Below are 18673 nucleotides of genomic sequence, written 5' to 3'. Positions count from 1 at the left end.
GTTAGATTGAGGCTAGCGTTTGAGTAAGGGTAAGTTTCGGGATTAGGGTTGGTTTGTGGGTTATAAAAGTCAACCGCTGTAGTGTCAACTGTCGTTTTTCATTGTGTAGCATGCCCAAATGTCGCCCAGCCGGAAATTATCTTTCAACTCATATTTCTTTGGTTCACCAAGTTTGATAGAAGTAATGACGCGTACGCCATCCTCGTAAACTTTGAGATGTCGCAACTAGGCATGGGCGAAATTGAATCACACTCAAACAGTGCCGGACTCCAACATCCACGCCTGCATTGAATTTATCACTATGCACAGGGCACATTTACGGAAAGAATACCCCTGATACTAATCACAGCCTACTGAGACTGGTTTGGACTAAATCAAAATGAATCCAAAGCTCGGTATCGACTGGAAATTGATTCTGTAAAATTCAACGATAAAAGCTATACGCCTCCCAGACGGGCTGGCCTCTCGGGATATGACTTTCCTACGGTACAGCAGCGAAGCAATGCAGTATCAAGTCATATCTGTAGGGTCGCATTTATACCAAAAATCAATTTAAAACAAACATGTTTAAAGCAAGGCATTTTTTAAAAACATGTTTATAATTGTAAAATCATGACGTCATGAATATTCCATCGTAACGTCATAGTCGATTGATATTGACAATTGAAAATATAGGGTAAATATAGCTCCTTTGACGAAATATCTACGCAGTGTAGGTGTTGAACCGACTATTGCGAGAGTTCCAACCATCCCATATCGTATACGTTGGCAATATCATGTGGTAATTATCCGTAGGCTCATACAACTTCTTTGTGGAGAGGTATTTACACAATTATGGCATAATTTTATAACTTGAAAAAACACAATTAAAAAAAAGGATCTTGTTTAAAGCACTGGTTAAAAAATGTTTTACACAAAGTGCTTTAAACAACCATTTGTTTTAAATGCAACCCTATGTATCTAACTTGCGACAGGCTCATGCAAGCCACGCATCCCCGTACTCAGTGTGAAGGCTGCTGTTTGAATGAACTCCGTTGAAATTTCAGGACGGCGGCGAAGGGCACGTCGGCACCATAGTCGAAGTGGGGCATGCCGGGAATCGGCGTTCGCCTTACGGCACTGTAATTGTGCAGTGGGACAACGGGAAGCGCACCAATTATCGGGTCGGGTACAAGGGATCTTACGACCTGCTGCTACTGGACGGAGCGCCGGCAGGTAGGAATTTGTATATCTGGGCTTGCTAGAGCTATCTTCAGCAATGCTGATTCAGGCAATATCGAGAAAAAGAAATTTCGAATAAGTTGTATACTTCGCAACAGATCAGGACTTTTCTCCACATAGCTACTTGAGTTCTCCGAAAGATAACTTTGTTGCCGCCCATATCTGGTATTAAAACACCACCCCGCTAAAAAAATTCCGTATCTACCTATCAGTGATGAGCGGATTTGGAATTGCTATGTCCTAATCCAAATCCGAAACTTTAAATCCAAATCCTAATCCATGCTCATTTCTGCTACCTATACGTCCTATTTACAGTCGTTATCACTTTGCATAATGTCTGCGGCGTTCCCGTGTTTGCCCGCATCTCGGACTTGTCACGGGAGCGTTGCAGGATATGATTTATGACCTTACGGTTGCGATATTGGTTTGCGTGGCTGCACCCGGCGTTTGCTGGTGTCGCGGTTTTCACAATTTTAGAGTCCTCATTTGATTTGATTTGCGTTGAGAGGTTTTCGCCGTTCTTACGGTCGGATTTTATATATCTCCGAACAAGCTACTCTTTCACGCTGTGTATGTCTGATGGATGTTAGCTGTCGTGGCCTTATTTTAGCAACGACCCGAAATAGATTTATAGGCTTGTTTGGTACAATGCAGTAATGGTACCCCTTAAGTAGGAATCGTTTAATAATTACGAGCTTGAAATTACCTTGTATTAATATTTCACGAACTAAATTTAGATACGTCGTGTGCCTGGCTGCAGTAAAATGACATGTAAACGAATTCATTATCTAAGAATAAGAAAGAAGATATTTGAATTCATTTTTTATTGGCAGACCTATTCATAGACATCGTCCATCGTTAATGTACATTATACATGCATCCGTAACACCGTTATCAGCTTATTAGACTCAAGTTTGTGGACAAGCAATTACGCTTCGTTTGCTCAAGTTCGTTACTGACTATTAACTTACGCGGTTACACTGGCGGAAGACGAGGGCTTTTTTTCGTGGATAGAATGCGACGTCACCGTTAATCAGATTTCCGGGCGATCAGTAATTCAATATCGCTAGCTATTGCGCTGGCTAGACGCCTCAGCATTTCCCACGATTCGTTTTCTATATTATAAACATGATTCTATTTCCCCATTCTCGGGGTGCATCATGAAAACGAAAACGCGTACTGTTGTCGTTATGGATGTTGAAAATCGCACTCGTGGCTGAAGCGGCCCGGTGCCGGTGAAACGCTGGAAATCGCGGGCGCGGCCTTTGATCCGGTTACGCCTCGTTGCGCGAAACGTGACTAGGTCAGGCGTAGGTGACCCGGTGCGATGGTTTCAAAATATCGTCTTGATAATAATTTACGAAGTCTAACCAATATCGTGTGATATACCGCGCGGAATTGCTGACATTGTCGGGGGCCTACTCTGGAAGACTTGCGTAATTGATAATTCTAGACTAATCAGAACATAATTCCGGTTATCAAATAAGTGAACTGTTTATGCTCGAATTTTCAAGTCGAAACTAATATATGTTCTGAATATTCTATTGGGGAACTGTACACTGTACAGTAGGGCTCTTCAAAAATGACTTTTTTTCTCAAATCGTACTGGCTACTTGATAAAATTGTTAGGTTACCTAATTTAAGCCTACACACAAAATTCGGTTCAATTCCAGCCAGTAACCGCTTTGCTACAGGAGAAGTAAGTTTCTATTTATTATACAAAAATAAATCATAAATTTGAAATTTTTCTGTTCACCACATGAAAGTGTTCGGCTGTCTATAGAAACGATGCTCACCAAATTTGGTTAAATTCCAACCAGTGGAAGCGGAGTTATTGCCGTCGAAAAATTTGGATTTGAATAAAATAGTATTTACGGTGAGCACAAGCACAACTATAATAAATAAACCAAGAATTGGTCACCGTGAATACTATTTTATTCAAATCCAAATTTTGATATTAACTGATATGAATTTTGTTGAATTTCTTAAAAATTTTGAATTTACTTCAATTTCAAAGTTTCAAGTAATTTCAGTCGATTTTCTCAAGTCAAATAAACTACTTCGAGTCAAATACGCTCGAAATCTCGGCTAGCTGTAGTTCAGTATCGAAGAACATGCGACTCCTCGCCATATTTGCCGTTAAACACCACGAATACCTTAAACAAAACAAACAAACATGTTACCGTTGAGCGAGGCTACAAATAATCATGGATTGGCATTTCTGTCAGCCAGTGAGCGACCCTCACAATGGTCACAAAGCGCTGTGAAATATTCACAGTCCAGAAACACAAAATTATTTAGGATAACGTGTAAAGCGTATCGTTTTCTTTGTGGCCGCGAAAAAAGACACATACTTTAACCTTTCAAGTCACTATTCCCAGTAAAACGTCATCAATGTGGTACGCTCGTATAGTCGACTCGATTCGAATCATCGCGATAGAATCACATTTAGATACTCTATTGTGACCATCCATGCTCGTTAACCAGCCTTTAATGGCAAACCAAGGCTCTGGTATGCGCGGGTTTTCAACTATAGTCGGAGAATATCGCGTTAAAACCTATCCATTTTACAGGGACATGTTTCCTATGATGTGATTTCATCCGTGTCGTTGCTGGAGTAGGGTTACGAGGCAATTTACGTTTTATGCTTCGTATTAAAGACTTACCTCGTGTGAGTTGGTTCACTACCAACACATTATATGCGTGGCAATTTTCTGGTCATATAAATATATGCAGTATACACACGTGGTCCCAGAACATAATGAAGCCGTGCACAAATCAGCTACAGCAAACAGATGTTAACAATACCCACGTTGTGACTCAGGCGTGAAGCACACGAACAAGCGCTGCGACGGATGCGGGCGGAAGGGCATCAAAGGCGTCAGGTGGCAGTGCATGGAATGCAACGACTACGACCTGTGCACCAGATGCTACATGAACGAAACCCACGACCCGCGCCACAAGTTTCGAAGGTTCCTGCATAACAACTCCATCGGGTGAGAACGGTGGTTGGTTATAAGTTGAACACTGCGGACACTCATACCTGTTTTGAGATTGCACCTTACGTTGCAAGTTGCGATTATGCCGTGCCACCATTTACGATGAGGGAAATTAGGCTATAAAGGCAGCGTCTTTTTAATTGTGTTTGTTTATACACCGCAAACATTTAAATTGTATTAGAAAGATACACACTGAGCCGGAAATGTACCGTGCCACCGTGTAAGATTAGGGTAATTCGTATCTAATCAAAGACATTCTATATGTGTTCACATGAGCCTATAAGCGTTATTAGAATTGGCGACAGAAATTCGTCGACAATGATGTTTAGAACCAGGCCCACGATTAGATCTATGCACAATTTTACATGTGCAAACACGGTCCCGGGTTATATACTTGTTTTCCTGCATTGGAGCCGTAGGCTACGCCAGCGACCCTACCGCGGTCAAGTGTTTTGACAAGGGCAGTGACCGTGACAGCTACATCAAAATTGATTTTACGCCTCTTCACTCAACGCAGAGCTAGTGTTGTGATCGACATGTCGACATGATTCTTTAAAACTCAATCACTTACGTGCCGGTGGCCGCGATGATCTGTGTCGCGTCTGTCGTCGGTTCTTCGCAACGCGCCGGGTTCCATGCTGGTCTTCGTGTTTGCTTAATCTGATTTGTCACGGCACTTGGCTACATGCTGCGGAATCACGGTAACGGTGACGGTTGTCGGTTGCTGTATACGTGCCTTTCTGAGGTCTTAAAAACACGAATCCTTGCCCTTATAATGTTTCTGAAAGCTGTCGGTTGTTGATGGTAACTCAATTTAGTCGAATGTTGAAATGATTCGAAACATTCACATATTATTCATCTTGAATGGTAATGCATTTGATGATTTAGTGGTACGTTACGTCACGACGGATGAGTCACATATGCGAAAACAGAGGGGGTTAAAGTCTACAGTCGGTAGTAGTACCGCATTAAATTATAATTGCAAGTAGAAGTAGCCGTTCCAAAGCTGCTTCAAGTGGATGTAGAAAATGACGGCCTGAAGAGTATTCAAGTAGTTTTGAGAAGTAGATTTAGTCTAAGGGTTACAGGCTTTTAGCCGTTGATCGGAAGCACATTATTTCGAAATCGCTGGGTGCATTTTAGTGACTGAATCAAAATGTCTGATGACACTGCCAATAGTTGCGATTCTATAAATTTTATTCAGTTGCTGTGAGACAGGTGCTATTTTTTCGAGCTGTTATGACAAGTTGCCTCCTAAAATGTGATGCAAACGTCCCAAAACTACTTTTTCTTCGCAAAATTCAGAGTGTGTAAACTAGTTTAGCTTTCTCTAGAACATTGAAAAGCAGAAATGGAAGTAGTCTACACTTGAGTGTAGGTAATTCAAGCAAGCAAACACTTCTCTAGTACTCGGACTAAGCCGGGGTACTTCGTTACTGACCACTACACACACTTTAAACGCACACCAAAGAGAAGTTGAAATGTCAAAGTTCCGATATTATGTTGCTTGACCCTGACGGATCAGTGTATTTTTCAAGCAAGCTGTTCGATGTACTATTGCGATAACGTGGACTGTTGCTACGCAGGGTGGTGATTCCGAATTCCCGCGCTGAAAGCAGGCGGCAACACGCTTCCGGTATCTTTCCTGGCGCCAAAGTGGTGCGAGGCTGCGATTGGATATGGGGGAATCAAGACGGCGGCGAGGGCCGGGAAGGGACAGTCACCGATATCAGGTATGTGCTGGTGTTTGTAACGCGAAGATTTATATGCTTGATATACTATGCCAGGGGCTCTCAAAGTATGGGTCGTTACATACAAGTACATATATAACAGATGACTATAGATTACTGTGTACATATGAACTTGCTATATTTATAACGGAATATGTCAATGTTTGCTGTGTATACCCTTATTACCCTACCAAACTGTCTGCAAGTTGTTTACTTTCTATATTATCACGTCGAACAGAAAAAAATATTTCCTACATTTCAAATTTGTCTTTGCTGTATTACAGGCGTACGCTACTGATGAGAGTCGGTCGAAAAGCTTTTAGTGGATAAATTAACGATATGAAATTTATTGTTTCGCGTAATTTTAAGGATCTGTTACCCGAATGCCTTGCTTAATTTAATAATGTACATAGAGATCGATCTTATTCGAACGTCACTCAAAACTCATTGTGTTGTCACGCGATAACGGAGTATCTAATACAGTGCCTTATTTGATGAGTAATGTTTTATGTTTTATATTCAAATTTTCAAAACATGCGGCTTTGTAGTCGATCAAACAAACAGCACAATAGGAATCTGGAAGAAATGCACGTTTACAACTCTGGCGTGACACCGTCACGCATTCCTTTGTACCGCGACAATTTCGTTTCCGGCGTATGTGATAGGTTGCGATTCAATTACTCGCGTTAATCACTCCATCGCGTAATATGTTGGTGGTGTGATGTCGCTGCGATTTACTACTCTGTTGTTCTACCTTGATCGTGATGATTGCATTACGCCGATACATGTGTGGGTTTCCGTTCTGTTTTTTTTGAGATTTCGGTTCGAGTCGGTATTTTTCCGACGAATTTCCACTCTGCCAGTGACGACTGTTTGTGTTCCGCGCGATGCCCGTGAAATCCTACTAGTATACTTACCACTCATCTTACGCTATAATGAATAAGCGTAGCCAGTGTATGTATCAATTTTGTTTCTGTATAAACAGCAGCGCTCTCGGCTATTTTATGCGGAGATCTAATAAAGTGAGGATGTACGTCATCGAAAGAGCGGAGTACTTGTTTGCTAATAATACCCAATATTCCCAATTCATATATACACATGGGTGAATTTGGGTAAAACTCTTCCAAAGCCGTGTATGAGGTGGTTTCGTGTGCACCACCCAGCGGTAATGCTTCTCAATTCTTAGGTAATACTGGTAAACGTTGGATACTGTAGTATGGCTTTAGATTTGCACTAAAACAGACAGAATTCTGAGTCGTGTGTTCCGGTTGCCGCGAATCCGGCTAAAGATTCGGAATAATTTTATTACCGTCTTGCGATTTTTTCAGTGATTTTTTTTGCTGTAAGCCTGTGGTGCTCAAAATTTTTGACCTCGCGACACCCTCTGCAAGGTGCAGTTCGTTGCAGACAAGTACGCGCATATGACGCTCAGCCTTCGTCACGGCCTCATTTCCATTCGTAAGTTTTAGTGTGTCTAGCGAGGACCTTTTTTATTATCATTTTTCAGTCATCAGCTTCCCAAATGCTGCTCGATTTGGATGTCCTGTGTGCATTTTTTCGCGGCACTCGGCGCCCTAGTTGAGAAGCAATGGTGCATAGTCTCTATGCTCTGAGCTTGATATCAACTTGTTTCGCTGTTTGGATTTGTAATTTGCTACGAATTTCATAACAAGGGGAAAATGACGCGTCTAATCGTCTCGGTCGCAGTGTAATCTCGCTACGGATTGGAGCAAATATGCGTACCATGGTAATGGTAAACATCTGGTCTTCTCGAAAGCCCGTAAATCAAGTCATAAATTCTATCCGCCCACCGGAACGTGTCGGTCTTAATCCAAACGGGCAGAATCGGTATCAGTATCTATGCTCCCGCGCGAAAATGTTGCACCCGTTATGCCGTTGTCAGTAACCGCTCATCAATAATAAATGCCGCGATGCGAAACTGGTTATTTCGACCATTGTCATGTCTCCCGGCTGGGCGCGTATCGCGCGACACGCGTTAATCGACAGCTGTGACGTCAATAGCGGGGATAAACACGGTCGAGGCGACATCCGTTGGGTTCGGGTCTTTGAATGTCTTGTCCTGAAATGCTTACCCTTTTTAAAGCGGGGTGTAATTGCCACTCGCGATAACCTCTTTGAAGTCCGAATTATGAACTTGTAAAGCGGTGCGGTTAGGCTGAACGAAATACAATGTCAACACGCGTTTGTGTGACGTTTTTCTATTTCAAGCCTGTAGAGGACTGTGAAATTGCGGCCGCTTGTTGAGTACAGGGTTGGGCGATATCGAGTGCCTGGGTGATTCGATTCTAAGTCACGTATTCGAGTTATTATGACGCCATAAAATCAGTGAGATCGACCCTGAAAGTTCAAATATATATCTTTTTGCGACCACAATGTACATGTAGCCGGTGACACGTCAAGTGTAGAAGTGGGCCGTGCTACAAGTCGGCAGCTATGGAATCAAAAGGAATATTGGCCTGATGTAAATGACCATTGTAGTCGACAAACGCTATGAATACCACAAACAAACAACAAATGTCATACAAATTGAATGACTATTTATGAACTATGACTATTTCGAAGAGTTTTGCGATCATTGCTTTGCAGAAATGTCGTTCAATGAATAGTAGTAGCTTCGTGCAACATGCTAATTCTAATCTGATTCGGAAAACCTGAAAATTTTGTAGTAGTCACCTATGGCCACGCCCAGTCCAAGTATGGAATACGCCTCCCGCCTTTCTATTGCAAATACGAACGCTTCGAACATAAGCGCTTCCGTGCCGTCGGCAAATATATAACGGTGTTGCGATAGCTTGCCGTGATTGGTTTTGCCTTCAACGATATAGCTCCGTTCGGGAATACCCACGGGGCTTGCGTAATCGGGGATTAGACGTGGTCACTTGGTAATCCGATATTTGAAAATAGAAGCACCATACAAGTGCGAAGCTGCTGCGTTTTGGCTGCAATGCTGTATTTTCGTGTTTTCAAATACATCAAGATCCGCAATATACACCCTTCAACAATTCCTTCTTTAGGATATGAAGTATGCGCGAGGCCAATTTAAACTAATTACTACCGCCAAATGCGCATCGATCACTGGTAGAGCATTGATCCCAAAAAAGTATGCATACTAAGCGCTATCTCCCGTGTAACTGTCTTTTTAGCGGGTTTTACCGGCGTGTGAGTGGATTAATAAGTATGCCGCGATCGCGTTCTATTCGCCTCGTCTCGCGCGGGCTTATAAATTCAAAACGTGTTCCTTGGTTATCTTCCTGGCGCGCGACCAAACAGTTCAAAGAAACCGTATCGATCTCGCCTTATGCCGCGTTGTTGACGTTTGTAGTTAATTAAATTTTCCGTCCCTATTACCCTGTTGATTTGGAGATTGAAAATGGACCGTGTAGAAGTCCAGTAATGATGCAAAAGCGTATTCCGTGGTTCCTGATTTGAATTGAAATGTGTCATTGACAGAGCATTTCTTTCGATTTCCACCATTGTTTAATGTGGAAATTCGGCGAACGTCTCTTTCTGGTGTAAAATTTTGCTTTCCCACCCATACCAACGCGTGAAAAGCTTGTCAAATGCACTAAATATTGTGAAGATATATCCATGAGACAGTAAATTTGTCTTATTAACATAACACGTTGAATAAATGGTATTTTATAGTATGGATTGGTGCGCAAATGTAGGACGCTGTATTCTTCTTACACTATATTTTTTCGGGAACATGACCGATGGATAACAAGCACAAATTACACATGTAACTGAACCCGTACATGCCATTGATTATACAATCTAAGAAGCCAACGTCAAGACCGCGTTTGTAGATCCAATATCGCTTACAATGCGTTTAACCTACGCGCGCCTCGCATCTGCCTTTGATTTATCCTACAGAAGGATAATAGATCTGGTGAAAATCGATTCGACGCGTATACACACCAGCCGGTCGTAATGGCCGGGTTAATTACGCCGGGCCCGACGCACTTCATTATTTATGGTATGCTTAATTGCGCGATTTCAAACATTTCGGCAAAAAGGTCATTGTTCCAATTGAAATGTCATTGTCATTTTTGTAGACTTGCAAGTTTTTTTCAATTTTTTAGGTGTTTATCATTAACTAAACACGATCCTAATTTGCCAATGAAGCTGGAAAAAATGAGTTCTAATTGTTCTAAATTAGCTCTATTATGTCCCAAAATCAGAGCTAATCCAGGCTGTCCCCAGGCTTCCTCTTGCATTCTTATAGGCTCATAGCTTATGCTACTTAGGTTAAAAATCATTGGTAGCATTCCATAACCCTTGATGACTCTGTAGAAGGTTGCTTGATAACGAAAAATGATTGCGCATTGCGTTAGTAATTGTATATGACACGAATGAAGAAATTGCCTTCAAACACGGGTGATCTTGTCTCTTATTAACGTTTAACCCCACAGAGAGTCAGAATATATCATTGTGTTAAAGGGGCACTGCACTCAAAAAATGATATGGTCTCAAATTGAAGAGCAGAACGAAAAAAAAATTTTGGCCGCAGCCGTTTTCTTCAGAACGCCACCGTAATGGAGCTGCAATTTATTGAAATTTCCAGAGTTGCAGCAGTCGCGGCTCCGGATAATCTCTTAACCCGTTACATGGCACGATGACTTCATCGTCGCACTTGCTCGACGCGATTACGCAGAGGACGAACTTTAGATAGTTGTCAGTCGATGTTATGAATGACTCATGTCTTGCACACCAAGGCGGCGCTCAACGTACGGTGTTAGGTCAGGAGGATTTGTGTCTGGAGCTTGTCACGAATCTATAGTATTTGCCAGTTGAATGATACTGAGATGCCGTTACAGTTGTATGTTGATGCAGATACAGCTGTCATTTTCAAGATGTATTATTGACTGCACAGTGCACAACCTTTGGAGTAGTGGTCTTGCGGAAGATACAGACACATGATATTTGTTAGACATATTTGCTTCAGAACATCGGCTGACAACTATCTGAAGCTCGTCCTCTGCGTGACTGCGTAATCGCGTCGAGCAAGTGCGACCATGAAGTCATCGTGCCATGTAACGGGTTAAGTGATTATCCGGAGCCGCGACTGCTGCAACTCTGGAAATTTCAATAAATTGCAGCTCCATTACGGTGGCGTTCTGAAGAAAACGGCTGCGGCCAAAATTTTTTTTTCGTTCTGCTCTTCAATTTGAGACCACATCATTTTTTGAGTGCAGTGCCCCTTTAAGGAGAATGAATAAACCCTATAATAAAACCATAGTAATAATAGCCGTATAAATTTCACCCGATTTGGTCTCATGTACTCAAACCTTAAATTCTTTAAGAGCCATCGAGGCATTTCTCCGAGAATCCAGGCTTTCCACTTGAAAACAATGTCTATTAATCCCGATTCTTGTCATTTCATAATCCCACTCGGTCAAATTTCAACAATGGGGCGTCTGGAATACGACCCGGTTAAGGGTCATCCGATGTACACGAATATGCCTCCCTTTTGAATTCGCTTGTTTGGTTAGCGACGGATTTGGGATGATTCCGCGAGCGTGTTATCGCCGGTTTAACGGCCGTCGCCGTGTTATTTTTGCGCTTCGTACTGGATTTAATTCGCCAATGAATTTGTAAACAGCGCGAAGTCCCCGTGTTAGATTGTTATCTTAGCGGGCGGTTTGTAACCTACACGCTTAATCGGGTATGAATCTACGCCGTTACATTAGTTGCGGTTTATTACAACCCCAACGGTTCCGCCGTACAACCTTGGAGATCAGCCGCCCCGTGTTAGAAACACTGTGATTGACGTAGCCTATACTACATATGCTAAGAGCTAGAGATGGCCATTGGCCAGTAACGAAGTCTGAGTCTGTTTGTTTGTTTTTAGGGTATTCATGGTGTTTGTCGACTACTATGGTCATTTACACCAGGCCGATAGTCTTCTTATTTTCCGTAACTGCCGACTTATAGAACGGCCCACCTCTAGGCTTTTTGTAAGACACTGCTGACGCGGATGAGGTGGCGAGGAGGAGCCTAGGTAATAATAATAGGCCCCAAAACGAACCGGTTGACCTTACCGCCTAGGCCTAAACATCAATCGTGGCAAGAGCATGTACGGCAAACATTCGTATCAACAACACGTACTGGCTAACAATCAGAAGCAGCTGATTTACGTATTAATTGCAACGGAGGGTTTGGTAAATATAATCAAGCAATGTTGATGTAAGCACTCGAAGATCAACGGTTTGAGCTGACCAAATACTAAACACAATAGTCCTGATGTACTTACACGCGAACCATATGCCTCAACGCTGAACCGGCCGATAGGAAATCTTGTTTCGTCACAATGAGGCTTATCGCAAACGCTCTTTCCGGTACTACCGGTGAAACACACCCGTCCCCGGTATTGTGGTTGTGATTTCACTTCTTGCAAATGTTAACTCAAGGTGTATCGATATTACGATAAGGATCTTCGGTGATGGTGTCCTACTGCGTGTTTGCTGGGTAGAGTTTAACGGTGATTCAGTTGATTTGGTCTATCATTTTAAGCTTGAACTTTCGTGTGTGGCTGTACGCCAAGCTTTGCTCGTTTTGCACTGCACATAATACTGTAGCATTTTCAGGAAGACCATAAATTAGATTGGAACTGAAATTAGCGCACTGAAACATTTCACACATTAGATTAGGATTAGACTACCGTCACTTCTCTGTAATTGGACAAATTAGACAATTACAGTAATGTAGTTGCCAAGTCTAACCTCCGACTCATTGATATTAAGTTGAGCCACTGGGTTACGGGCCGATTTCAAAGGTTTTTTTTTTGGTTGTCGGAAGTGCCTTTCCGCGTTTTGCCATGGCATGTTTGTTTTGATTGGTAGATAAACGCGTTTGTATTGTTTCTACAATTATTTATCAAACATTTCAAATACAAGCTGTTCACGTGACTATGTAAATTTGGACACCGACGCTCGCCTCGGGTAACTACCCACCAAATAACTGCGAACTTATTACGAGTTCACGCGTGGCGTGCGTTCTCGGTTTCAATAACCTTTCCTCTGCTATCTTCAAGCGTTTTGAAGCATTAAAAATTGATACCGGCACACACAATTTAAGCAGGCGTGTGCGCTGTTGCCCGTGTTTCAAGAAGTAACCTCGATCTCGTCGAGGCGTCGCAGACGTTTATTTAGCCGTTAATTTGGGGTGTCTGCGTTCGAAACTGCGAGATTACAAAATTATGACACTCAAACAGGTGCAATTTCTGCGTTCTATTCGCTGATACACGGACTATTTCTCTTGGCCGGCGGTCAGGTGATCGAGTGCCTATCATAATATCTGATCATATCTGATTGTCATGGACTGAAAATATCGCGATTTTTATCGAATTGAACTTTCGGAATTCCAATTTGTTACATCAAGTTTCGAATTATTCTTCAGAGGCTGGCAAGACGAATCGGAACGCAGTGTAGCGTCCGTGAATTTCCCGACTGGCTCGGGTACCAATGTATACCGCGTTGGGCACCGCGGGAAAGTCGACTTGCGGTACGCCGTTGCCACACGCGGCCCGTCCTACTACAAAGACCACCTGCCTGTAGTCGGTAAGATATTTGCCTATCACGGCGTTGTTAAGAATGAAGATTTCTCCTAAATAATCGCACTATTTATTTCCATTTCATACGCAGGTAACGAAAGTATGACGGTGTGTCCGTTCTCTGTCGGAGACCGCGTGCGCGTCTGTCTGTCTGTGGAAGTCCTGAAGCAAATGCAGCAGAACCACGGCGGCTGGAATCCCCGAATGGCGCAAGTGCGTATATGTTAATTTCATATTTGAGCTGACTACACTGAAACTCGCAATGTGTAGTGCATACGCCGTAGTACCTTCCTTTTTCCTCTTCTGCTCAATACCAGGGTTGTAACCTAGCTGCAAGCTTCTGAGTCACGAGTCAATTTCAATTTTATAGTTTTGACTTGAGTCAAGTCGAGTCAATCAAGTCCGAGTTCAAGTCACGGAGTAGAGTGTCGAGTTCGGGTCCAAGTCATTGTGTTCATCGTCCAGTTCCGAGTTAATGTCACGTGAAACCCATTTTTTCCAGCTCTGCTCAGTGATATCGAATGCTCCGCATTCATAATATACTAATTTTTCCTCACTTTTACCAGATTCTGGTAGCATTTTGAAGTACCAGAGCACTGATAGACGAAATAATAATAGTGTGATAACTTTACTATTCTTCGAAATGACAATGAAATGCCTGTCATGGTAGACCCAGTCTCGAGTCATATGACTTGTTTCGAGTCGTGCGCAATGACTCGAGTACAAGTCGTGTCAATACACAAATTGACTCGAGGCAAGTCGAGTAACCAAAAAATCGCGACTCGAGTCGAGTCATGACTCGAGTCATCACAACCCTGCTCAATACTCTACGGAAGCGCAAGTAGAGTCGATCGACTCGAAGAGTGTCAGTGAAATTGGCACTTGATGAATTTGGCATTAGAAATGTAATAACTAGGCCAAGTTTGTGTTGCAGTCAAATCCGTTGAAAGCTGCACTTATTTTTCACAAAAGTTGCAGTAAAAAGTTGCATTTATGGACAAGTTCCTTGAAATTATTAGGGTAGGAGATACTCGAATCGATCCGTATCCAAGGCACCGTAGCAAAACTCAATGTTGACGACTTCCAACTGAATCAATAGCCTGAAAAAATAGACCCAGTGAAAATATAATTTTCGGCGGTCTAGCCTGAATGCACGTCACATCAGGAAGGACCTCAAATTTAAATGACAGTGAAATAATCAAGCGATCTATTTACATATAGTGCCCGATATTTCAAGTAAAAAGTTAGTTGCTTGAAAATCCTAATGAAAATTGCCAAAAGTTTCATGAAAAATCGAAAAAAGTTGCAAAAAGTTTCATGAAAAATCGAAAGGGTTCCAAAAAGTTGCGTGAAAAAGACGGAGAAAAGTTGCAAAAAGTTGCAGTGTAAGATTCCTCCAAACAGCTTAACACCATTGTGTGTATTTAGGAAGCTGTACAAAAAGTTATGAAAGCGATTTATCAGTATTGTATTGATATAGAAATAAATGAATGTATTGTATTTGTAAATGCAATGTCCATTTCTGGACCCACTACCAACGCACGGTTTCCTTTTGCAGCTTATCGGTCTGGTGGGACGAGTGCATCGAATCACCCAACAGGGAGACGTAAGGGTGCAATATCCGCCTTTGACCCCGAGCTGTCGCGGTAGCGTCGAAAGCGGACCTTCGTCAGCGTCCGAGAATAACCGATGGACTATTAACGCCGCGGCACTGACAAGTTAGTGTATTGTGCGGGTCTGTGCTCTGTTCAGGTGATTAAGATGGGTTGTTCCGTACGCAGGGTACGAATTTAATGTTGACGATAGAGTGCGAGTTATCGAAGACGGGTCTAGGGTTCGGTCACTGCAATCGACGGACCACGGTAGCTGGAACGCCAAAATGACGGAGGTGAGTGGGGGCACGGGATTGGGTAGTGGGTGACGTTTCAGGGCATCCGTAGTGTTTGGGGGTCTGTATCGAGACATGATTGTGACCAGACCATACCACAGTCTCCGTGCTGTCGGTGCTGATGCTTATTGTGACTGTCACTGGGGTACAGAGTGGATAAAAGTGGTTTGCGTTGCTACTCCAGTAGAAATAACGTAAATTTCTACTTAGTTCTAAGTAGAAGTAACAATTTCTGAGACATGAAAACTAGAAAATTAAGATTTCAAATGTACTGAAGTAGTTTCAAAGAGTAGATTTGCTTGATGGGTTGCATCAGGGTTGTAATGACTCGAGTCATGACTCGACTCGAATCAGACTCGAGTCACGATTTTCTGATGACTCGACTTGACTCGAGTCATTTTCTCAAAATATGGAAATGACTCGACTCGGGTCAATCTGTGTATTGACCCGACTTGGACTCGAGTCATTGCCCATGACTCGAACCAAGTCATATGACTCGAGACTCAGACGGCCAAGATTTCATTGTAATTCCAAGAATAGCAAAGTAACCACCCTATTGGGATTTCATCTATTGGTACTGGTACTTTAAAATGCGACCAGAAACTGGTAAAAGTGAAGAAAATTAGTATATTATAAATGCGAACCATTAGATATCACCATACAGAGTTATAAAAGTGGAAACTGAGCAGTCGACACAATGACTTGAACTCGGACTCGAGTCATAATATCATGACTCGGACTCGAACCTCTGCTCGAGGACTTGGACTCGGACTTGACTCGGTGGTGAATTGAAAATGACTCGACTTGACTCGAGTCAAAACTATAAAAGTGGGATTGACTTGTGACTCGGAGCTTTGTGACTTGGTTACAACCCTGGGTCGCATACTTAAGGAGTTAACCGGAGGTGAGGGACTTTGGAAATTGCAAGACGTATCTTAGCGGCCAACGCAAAACGCCCAGTGACACTAAAGCAGGGTTTCTTAAACTGAGGTCCACGAAACGTCTGACAACTGGTTTTAGGGTGTCTGTGAAAAGTGAAAACGCGATACGTCATCGAGAAACTACAAACACAGATTGTACCTTAGGAATGACGGCGTGAGTGGTACCATGACTGCATTGTCTAGTCTTTAGTTAGCTTATTTTAATCGTGGGATAGCGTTAATAGACTTCAGCTTGATTGGTGACCTTTAAGAGGCAGGCTTCTAAAATTTTGGGGTAAGCGCAATCGCCCACAAACCTTTAAGGGGGGTCAGGGATCAAAACATGACTCTTGCAATGAAGTAAATCAGGCTTTTACCGCAAGTTACCATTACAATTTCACTTATTAAAGTGCTGCATGCATATTACAAAGGTACTATACCGGTACTTTACAATATCTAACTTGTATATAGCGTACCAAGTATTTTTGAGCTCAAATCGACTAAGTAAATTGTACAAGTGCGTCGTTGTGCAGGCGTGTGCTGAGCAAAATTTGCGTTTGTTCTGAATAGCGATGTCAAATTTCAGTGCCTCGGCAAAACCGGAGTCATCATCGCCACGTACCCCGACGGTGACGTCAGAGTCGAGTTTCCGGGCCAGACGCAGTGGACCTTCAACCCGGCCTGTCTCGTGGTCACCACTGGCGAAACGCCGATCATACCGCCCGAGCCTCTGGTCGTCGATGGTAAGTCGCGTAGCAAACGTATGCTTGAATTGATGAGGTGTGTGTCCTGTAGTGGGAGACACTTTTTTGAGTACTGAAATTATGCACTCCTTTTTAATAAGAGTTATATCAATAATCAATATTGTTTAGCAGCTCTTTCCCCCAACTCGAGAGCTTTAAAACCTCACTTGGTCGCGTCACCACAGTATCCTAAACTTGTATCGCAAAGCTAGACACGTCAGCAAATGACAAATCTGTGAGGTCGTGATTAACCCACAGCATTGTCACAAGTTGGAATGCTGTAAGGATGGTTGATTAGGGTTACCATATTTTGAGATTGGGAAATGAAGACACTTATTTCTTTCAAGAAGTTAAATGCAGCTAGAGCCCGCTAAGCTGCAGTTAATCGTTTCATTCCGACGCCAGTTAGCTGTCCTAATCCCCGCATGAATAATGCAAGGGTTCCGTGTTGTTTCGTAACGTTTCTCCATCGGAATTAACTGCTTTTCGTACCTTACGCGGAAATTATTGCATCTTTTAACTCCTACGGTGGCATGCGTTACAAAATAAGTTTCGAAGGGCGGTGATCGGAAAATATTTTTTCACAGTAAATTATGGACGAATCCTTGATCTTGTGTTCCAAAACAACCGTGATTCACAGCGGCTAATTCGTGGGGATAGTATGTCATAATATTGATTACCGTGCTGTACACCCAGATGACCTGTACGGACTATGGATGACCACTAACTAGTTATTTTCCCAACGGGCCAAATAGGAAGCAGAAAATATTGTGACGGGGTAGGCCCAACTATTTTCTGCAGAGTATGAATTGTAATCGTTTACTGCTAAGGTAATATAGGTAGTGAGAAAGTGAGGTTTTATTTACGAAATAGAAATTAATTGTTCATTGTTATTATCGACAACAATGAGAAACATGAACTCTTTCATAAACATGATATGAAAACTGTAATACTGAAGTCGGAATCAACGTTTATTCGAATTTATCAACGTTTTTATGAATGGATTTGTCGCATTCAACTCTGCGTAAGTTTTTCAATTAGCATCGTTTTTTTGCATTAATGTTTTCTCTAGTTCTCGTTGTCGGTATTTTTTTCACGCCTGTTCATATTGCAGAAACAAAGCTGTCTGTGGAATTGGCTCAAAAAATCGCGGCGGGCGACGTGCAAGGTGTCGAGGATATCTTACAGGAGCACCCGTCTATGGTGAGTGTCTACGATTGAGTCTGCAAGGTCTTTTTCAAGCCATGATTTATATTTGTCCAAATATTACAATGTTATCTATGATGTCGTAATGGCAACGGAACGGTGTCACAACTGTCACATGGATTTTTAATTTTTTCATGATTTCCTATGATAGCGATTTCGGAATCTGCAACGCCAATGTAGCGTCACAATGCCATCTCATCATGAATACACGTGAAAAAATGCATCACTTTCCATTCAGACATGCCTTCAACATGATCTTTGATGAAATTTGGCACCGTAAATACTATGCATTCTAAAAATAGGTCGAAATTTGAGTTTGGTTTTACCGGGATACTATATCTTGGAGTTGAACCAAACTTCGCGTGTATCGTTTTTGACTGTGAACTTTGTAAT

General features: G+C 42.4%; 1 protein-coding gene across 3 annotated transcripts in view; it reads left to right on the top strand.

Moving 5' to 3' along the window:
• LOC145438265 (E3 ubiquitin-protein ligase MIB2-like) overlaps positions 1-18673 on the top strand; it is a 63589-nt gene that overhangs the window by 32538 nt on the left and 12378 nt on the right. For all 3 annotated transcript variants that reach the window (XM_080315650.1, XM_080315651.1, XM_080315652.1), the window contains 9 exons: positions 1047-1215; positions 4046-4217; positions 5807-5953; positions 13370-13530; positions 13615-13736; positions 15082-15241; positions 15305-15411; positions 16918-17074; positions 18189-18277. In XM_080315650.1, the coding sequence (XP_080171776.1) occupies positions 1047-1215; positions 4046-4217; positions 5807-5953; positions 13370-13530; positions 13615-13736; positions 15082-15241; positions 15305-15411; positions 16918-17074; positions 18189-18277 (1284 nt within the window). The remainder of the gene's footprint in view (positions 1-1046; positions 1216-4045; positions 4218-5806; positions 5954-13369; positions 13531-13614; positions 13737-15081; positions 15242-15304; positions 15412-16917; positions 17075-18188; positions 18278-18673) is intronic.

The sequence above is a fragment of the Botryllus schlosseri genome, chromosome 4, assembly GCF_051294905.1.
Source record: "Botryllus schlosseri isolate E-star chromosome 4, Bs_hap1, whole genome shotgun sequence".
Classification (NCBI taxonomy): domain Eukaryota; kingdom Metazoa; phylum Chordata; class Ascidiacea; order Stolidobranchia; family Styelidae; genus Botryllus; species Botryllus schlosseri.
This window is presented reverse-complemented; position numbering and strand designations above follow the sequence as displayed.